Source organism: Phalaenopsis equestris, unplaced genomic scaffold, assembly GCF_001263595.1.
Source record: "Phalaenopsis equestris unplaced genomic scaffold, ASM126359v1 Scaffold222460, whole genome shotgun sequence".
In the NCBI taxonomy this organism is placed as follows: Eukaryota; Viridiplantae; Streptophyta; class Magnoliopsida; order Asparagales; family Orchidaceae; genus Phalaenopsis; species Phalaenopsis equestris.
In genome coordinates, this window is record NW_018240628.1 from 1 (window position 1) to 7623 (window position 7623).

Sequence of the window (7623 nt, forward strand, 5' to 3'; positions counted from 1 at the left end):
TTGCAATTAAAACAAGAGAATACCTGAAAATGAGATTAAAATAAATTCATGTATTCATATATATATAGAAGTAAACACATCCAAAAAGTATACAATAGAAAAAAGCATACCATGAACCAAGTTTGTGGATGGAAGTGTCCTCAGACAAAAAGCCAGGAAAAATAGAGAGTGTTAGAACATATATAAGAAACAAGTCCAATCCATAATCCAGGTTCTGCATTAAAAGCTGCTTGATAGTCATACGTTCTAATTGCTTTGGATCCTCTTCAACCTGAATCACATACAGTATACCCAATTATAGAGTTTGAGTGAAATTTCCGAGTCCTCCGGTTATTTACATGGGGTCATTTTAGTCTAGAGTGTATAAAAGTGACAAATTAGTCACCAGATACTTTAAATTGGGGTTTGAATAATATTTCGTGGGGACAATTTCATCCTATATTAAAAGAACTTGAGGACAAAATTTTAGACTCCGGAACTAAATTGCCACATGCAAAGAGTTGAGAATTATTCTAACACTTTTCTCTATAAAGTTTAATAGCAAAACAAGTTCAGATTAATACAACGAATCAAATGAGACAAGGGTGAATGCACACGCACATTTGATTTGCTCTGTGGTTGGATGCCAGCCGCTGCAAGATCTGCTGAAACTGTTTTTGATCCTTCAGAAGCCGCTTTCGAGCGATAGTACTTTACGATTGGTAATTTCGGAAAGACATACGCATATAGCAGAACACAAAGAAGCTCCAGAAATGATGCAATGGCTAAGAAAATCACTGCAGGGAAGCAGTTCAATCGAAGGTTATGATAAAAAATGATAGTAAAATATAGGGGGATTTACATGCATACCACACAATTTATATGTATCTGCATTTTTAACATTCTGCACTTTGATATTGACTTATATAACACTTCAGCATCTCAACAAATCAAAATATATGCAAGAAAAGACGTATTTCACTTCAAGAAATTTTTTGTTAGAAGTTATGCTAGAAAATAATTTATTCCTATTACAAGTTATGACTATTAAATTTATTTCCTAATATAACTTTATTTCCTTTCCTATTTTAGATTTAATTCCTTGGATTGCCTTGAATTGGATTTATTACTTTTCCTATTTTAGGTTTTCCTATTTTATGTTATTTCTATTATCTCCGAACAATTAAAATACATTGATTAAATGGAGATATTAGGAGTTATATATTTCCTTTCTTGTTATTCCTTTTTTTTACTTTCCTATTCTAGGATTCATGTAAGGGTCATTTATACCTCTTTTATATCAGTAAAATAACTTCGCATTAATCTAAATTTCAACATGATATCAGAGACAGGTTACTTAGCGTACACTGAAATTCCTTCCTCGTATCCTCCCTACAGGAATGGTTCATAAGCAATTTAGAGTTCTCGGCTTCATAAGCAATCGATCAACACTCTTCTTAGTCGAAAGAGATGAAGCCGAGAACTCTAGACTGCTGCTTGTTCAGATCAACATGATATTTCTCTCCCCTCTCTCAATAATCTTCGCTCCGCCACCGAGTTCTCCTCGGAAAAACCAAACTCTTTTTCAATCTTCTTCATTTAGGTAGACAAATAGAGAAAGGAGATCGATGGATTTGGATCAGGGAAAGCTCTTCATCGGCGTGGTGGAAGCATTCAAACAAAAAAGATTTTTGTCAGAAGGCTTCCTCTCACTCTTTCTGACAAGGAGTTCTGCAAATACTTTGAATCTTTTGGCACCATGACTAATGTCGTCGTGATGTATGATCTGAACAAGCAGCAGTCTAGAGTTCTCGGCTTCATCTCTTTCGACTAAGAAGAGTGTTGATCGATTGGTTCATAAGCAATTTCATGATGTGGGTGGGAAAGCAGTGGAGGTTAAACGCGCCTTCCAAAAGATGACACCACAAATCTATCCGTGGGTGGTGGAACATATCAGTCTTACAGGGCTCGAACGCCAACTCTAAATCTTACGATAACAGAGTTGATGACAGTCAGTACATGCAGCCACAAACAAGTGGTGCTGATTATAATCCATAAGGTTTGTCGGGTTATGATGCTCATGCTTATGGTTATGGAACGATTACTAATGGTGCTGGTTTTGGAGAGCATGGCAGTTACAAAAACAGCGGGGCCTACGGAAATCCCGGTGAACTTGGCGCTGGTTATGTTAGCGGGCCTCTAGGTGCTCCAAGGACCGGGTATGTTTCTGCTAGTTATGGTGCGAATGCAGGGTATGGAGGAGCTATGTATCTGGCCGCACAAATCAGTCTTCCAGTGCTGCAGCCGGAAGTATCTTGTTGTAAGCACTCCTCGCAGTAGACCATCATCTAGAGTTTTTCCCGTAGCAAGCCTCCTTCGGAATATTTTCCAGCGTTAGGCATTCTTCCAAATATTTTTCCTATATCAGGCCCTCTTTGGGAGCTTTCTCGGCATCATGCCCTCCACCGAAATTCTTCCAACAATAGGCCCTTCTCCGGAGTTTTTTCCTGTATCAAACCCTCCTCCGGAGCTTTTTCCTGTATTAGACCCTCCTCCAGAGCTTTTCCCTATATCAGGCCCTCCTCCGAAGGTTTTTTCTACAACAGGTCCTCCTTCCGAACTTTTTCCTATATCAAGTCACAAGTTATCCTTCGAAACATTTTTCTACAGAAGATCCTCTATCGGAATTCTTCCCGTAGCAGACCCTCCTTTGGAGCCTTTTTTTACATCAGACCCTCTTCCGAAAATGTTTCCTGCATCAGGCTCTTCTCCGAAATCTTTCCTCGGTAGAACTTCCTCCGGATCTTTTTCTGCAGCAGGTCTCCTCCGAAACTTTTTCCTATATCAGGTCTCCTCCAAAACTTTTTCCTGCAACAAGCTTTCCTCTATAGCTTTTCCTGCAGAAGAACCCCCTCCAAAGAATTTTCCTAATCAAACGCTCCTCCGAAACTTTTTCCTGCATAAGACCCTTCTCTGTAATCTTTCCTACAACAGACTCTTCTTCAGAGATTGTCCTGCATCAGGCACTCGTCCAGAGCTTTTTTTATGTATCAAGCTCTCCTGCAAAGTTTTTCCCACAGCAAGGCCAGCATTCAACACTTTTTCCTATTCTCCTTTTTTTCTGTCAAATCATATCATGCAATTTTTTTTATAGATTGTCTACTTTCCTGCAAACTCCCCTGCAATATTAATTGTAGGAGTATTCTGTTTACTTATAGACACTGTAGGAACTGTAGTTAAAATCAACCACAGTCAACTAGAAGTCAGCTTTTCCTGTAGATTGTCTACTTCCCTGTAAACCCTCCTACAACATTACCCATAATAGTCGTCTCTCTACCAACATACACTACAGGAACTGCATTTAAGAAAAACGTAGTTGTCTACTTCCCTAAAAACTCCCCTACAACATTAGTATTCTGCTTATCTACAGACACTGTAGGAACTACTGTAAAAACAACCGCAATTGTCTATTTCCCTTTGCAACATTATCTATAGGAGTTTTCCGTCTACCTACAGACACTGCAGGAACTGCAGTCAATGAAGACCACTATACGGGATCAAAAATTCAAGTTCTACCTCACAGGATCGTCCTTGCCTATTGTTTGATTATTTCAAATTCAAGTTGAATATGATTTTCAATCATGTTTCAACTTGAGCGGAAGTATTAAATTTTTTATCGGAAAATAATTTATTCTTATTAAAAGTTATGAGGATTAGATTTATTTCCTAATATAATTTTTTTTTCTTTCCTATTTTAGATTTATTTCATTGGATTGGATTTATTTCCTTTCCTACTTATGTTATTTCTTTTATCTAGAAATAATTAATATAAATTGAATAATTGGAGATATTATGAGCTATATCTTTCTTTTTTTGTTATTTCTTTTTTCATTGTCTTTCTTATTCTAGAACACATGTAGGGGTTATATATGCCTCATTTTCAAATCAATAAAATAAGTCCGCATTATTCTGAATTTCAACAATATTAATAGCATTTCTTATGTGAATTAAAAATGCAGATGCTTTTTGGTGCCAGAAATGTAAGTAAACAAGAATTGTGTGGTATATACTTAAATCCCTTTATGATAATGGGGCATTTACATACATAGCACGCAATTTTACACAATTCTTATGTATAAATTTACATATTTACACACATAGCACTCCAATCTTTAATATCACATCAAAAATAGCACTATGATCACTATTAAAAGTAAAATACACCTTTTCATGCATAGATTTAAAACACAATAGTGCAATGCGTGTAAATATAAAACTTAGGAGCATAATTTGTAAATACACCAGAATTGTATGCTAAATATGTAAATTTCTTTGAAATATATCATTGTTGAAAAGAAAAAATTCAGCACATAAGGAAGAAGTAATATTCACATACTGGCTCCCTTGCGGAGACCATCATGACTATGCTCAAAAGCAGCCTTAGTAATCAACCTCAAAGCAGAGGTTAAGGCCCCAGATGCAGCCAAACCCGCAAGGAATGACTGCACATTCACAATGAAGAAAATATAGCAGAAAAATGACGAACAAAGTTGGGAAATCCAGATTTGAGGGAAGAGAAATTCCATTGTAAAAGCAGAAGGAAACCTGAATAAATTCTGGACGCATCAAGGCCAGATCACCAACCATCCCACCTTGAGCCAGTGCATCAGCAATTCCAAAAGCTGCACTTATAAGGCAAATGCCAATGAAGGATCCAAGCCCTCCTTTTCCTGATGTTGCCACATCTAACTGTGATATAAAAAAAAAAGGATAAATCATTACCGCATTAGCATCATCAGTAAGTATTAGACCAATCATTATGGGTTCCATGACGTATTAACTTCATTTTTTTATAGAAGCGTTTACAGAGATTTAGGCCATATTACCATTGCTCTATCTTTTTTCTTCCCACTCCCATTGCAATTATTTTAGTTAAATTCCTCGATAGAACATCTTTAGCCCTCTGTTATAAACGCTGAAATCATTCAAACCCATCTTCTATTAGCTTACATCATTATCCGTCATTTATTATTTCTTAATCTTCTTAGATTTATTACACGTCCAACATACAATTCTGATTTTTACACATTAACACGTCTATCAGCAAAATTTTTGTTGTCCTACACTTCAATATTTATAAAAAAAAAACTGATAATCACACTTCTAAAAAAATTACATTTTAAGTCCATTAGATTCTTTCATTGCATATCTCAATATCGCAAAGCAACTCAATTTGATCCTGCAAATTTTCAAAATCCATAAAGGAATTAAAGGAAACTTCAGCATAGTTGAAAGAATTACTTACAATAATCACAAGCAAGGAGCTTATAAAAAACAATGAGTATCCACATATATTCCGGATTCTGGTATTAAGCTTGGCTTCATGATATGTGAGTATTGCCAGCATTGCGAAGGCAAAAGGTTGATAAACTAGAGTAAGTACTCTAGTGGGATGGTACATCTACAACAACATAAAGACATCAAGTAAAAGTTAAATGCATATATCTCCACACCACACACACACACACACACACACACACAAATAAATAAAAGAAAAAAGAAAAATCTGCAAGTTTTGACAAAGATGTTCAAGTTACACGCATGATGATTATTACGTTAAATTATATATATATATATATATATATATATGCATGGTCTACCAAACATTTAATTATATGACATGTTATATCAAAATTTTTCAGAAGAAGACTGTATTAGAAAAAAAAAATAGCATCTTTAATATTAATATTAATATATATATATATATATATTGCGATGGGTTTTGCTCTGCTAGGGTTTATTCAGATCGCAACCCAAGTAGCCCTCGACATCCTTACGTTGGAACGGGATTCTAGCCTGTTCGCTGCCTCCCTGTGCTCGAAGAAGAAAGGTAAAGGTTCACGTCGAGCAGTTTCATCGCCTTGTTGTGCTCGAAGAAGACGGGAAGGGGATTGCGTCTTAGCTCGTCGCCTCGTCGTACCTGTAGATTGGTAGGGGTTTGCGTCGAAGCTGTCTCGTCGTGCTCGAAGAAGACGGAAAGGGGATTGCGCGATAGCTCGTCGCCTTGTCGTGCTCGAAAAGGGTAGCGCGGAAGCAGAGCCTTGTCGAGCCCCAGCCTCTCGCTTCGTGCATGCAGACGTAGACACCTTCTTGACAAGGCCCCCTGCGACATTTTTCTCTCTCATCTGCAAATGTTATTCTACAGTTCCTTTCTCTGTTATTTTGCCTTCCACTTTGATGGCCACTATTCCTCCCCCGAATTTACACCTACGTAGAGAATCCTTTGCTGAGGTGCTTGGTAAAGGCCTAGACTCTGAGAAGGTTGTCGACCATGTGGTGTTTTCTCAGATCTATCATGGTTCTCTTGAATAGATAGCCGATTGTCCGTTTGTTAAGAGGGCTTGTAGGAAAGGTGGTAAGGCTGCACTTATCTTTTCATACTTCGAAGTCTCTACTCTGGTTGAAAAATGCAAATTCACTCTCATTGAGAAATTTCAACAGGGGCATCCCAAATTGGAAACAATTATTGCTAATGTTGAGGGCCCTCAAACCCTGCGGCGTGACAGGTTCGAGGTGATCAATAGGTAGAAATTGCTCCCACTAATGATCAACTCAGTGATAAGTTGGGACAACCCTTGGAAGATGATTGACAGGTTTACAAAACCAAGAAGAAAAAAAGACTAAGAGAACCCAAGAATTTACAAGAGGGTACTTTGCTCGTTTCGGGGGGAAGCCCCCATCACAGTTTAGTGCTCGACTACCTCTCTAGATCCAGGGAGAGAGGAAAGTCCACTCATCTTGATTAAGCTCTCTGGTGGAATTTTGCTCCTCCCGAGTAGCCCGCAGACCATTTTTATCTTTTTGAGGAAATTGTCACTAGCTTTATTGGGGTATACTTGTACATTTTAGTTATTTTTTGAGTCATGTATGTCTTGTGAGAACTAAAACCTTTGTATCTTCTTCCCATCAAAGAAATTTTTATTTTGTCGAATATATATATATTAAAAGCCCGAAGGCACGTCCATTGCAAAAAAAAAAGTTATAAAGCGTTCAGTGAGGGGGTACCTGTAACCACTCACAAGGTATACAAAAAGCAAGAAAAAAAAAACAAGTATAGCCCACAAAAATAAGAAGAGAAAAAGATGTTCTGAAATGAAATGGGGAATGTCTTGTTGTAAGGAGCAAAGAAGGCTACAAGGTCGGTGAGGAATATAACGAAGTGTATCAAAAGTCACCGAGGAAGAACACAACACTAACACCGAGCACACGTAGTATACCACCATCAATAACACGTGATACAACTAAGGAAATCACCGTATGCAAAATTCTGCTAGCAAAAACACCGTGCTACTCCAAAAAATAGCACGGCGAATAAATCGCACAATACTACCATAGATAATACTGCTAATAACACCCGTGGGAGGCATCAATATAGTCATGACTAACATTTGCGGGGTGTAGAGAAAAGCCGAGAATAAACTCGTCAATACCACCCACCGAACTACCTCCAAAACGTGACCGCTTTAATCTTCATCAAAAAACTTAGTGTGCTAAGGTGAAAAAAAAGAACGTGATTAGTAAAGGTAGGGAGTCAATCCCATTTCCATTCATTAAAGACTTTACCCCTCCCCCTCCCCCTCCCCC

General features: G+C 37.6%; 1 protein-coding gene across 1 annotated transcript; it reads right to left on the reverse strand.

The window, feature by feature from the left end:
• Positions 1–93: 93 nt before the first annotated feature.
• Positions 94–5444, reverse strand: LOC110037635 (equilibrative nucleotide transporter 3-like; the record flags this gene model as incomplete). The annotated part of the gene is made up of 5 exons (XM_020742335.1): positions 5285–5444; positions 4585–4728; positions 4376–4481; positions 601–776; positions 94–271 (listed from the first exon to the last, which is right to left on the reverse strand). Coding segments are annotated over exons 1-5 (760 nt in total), but the record flags the coding sequence as incomplete, so codon positions are not given.
• Positions 5445–7623: the final 2179 nt, after the last annotated feature.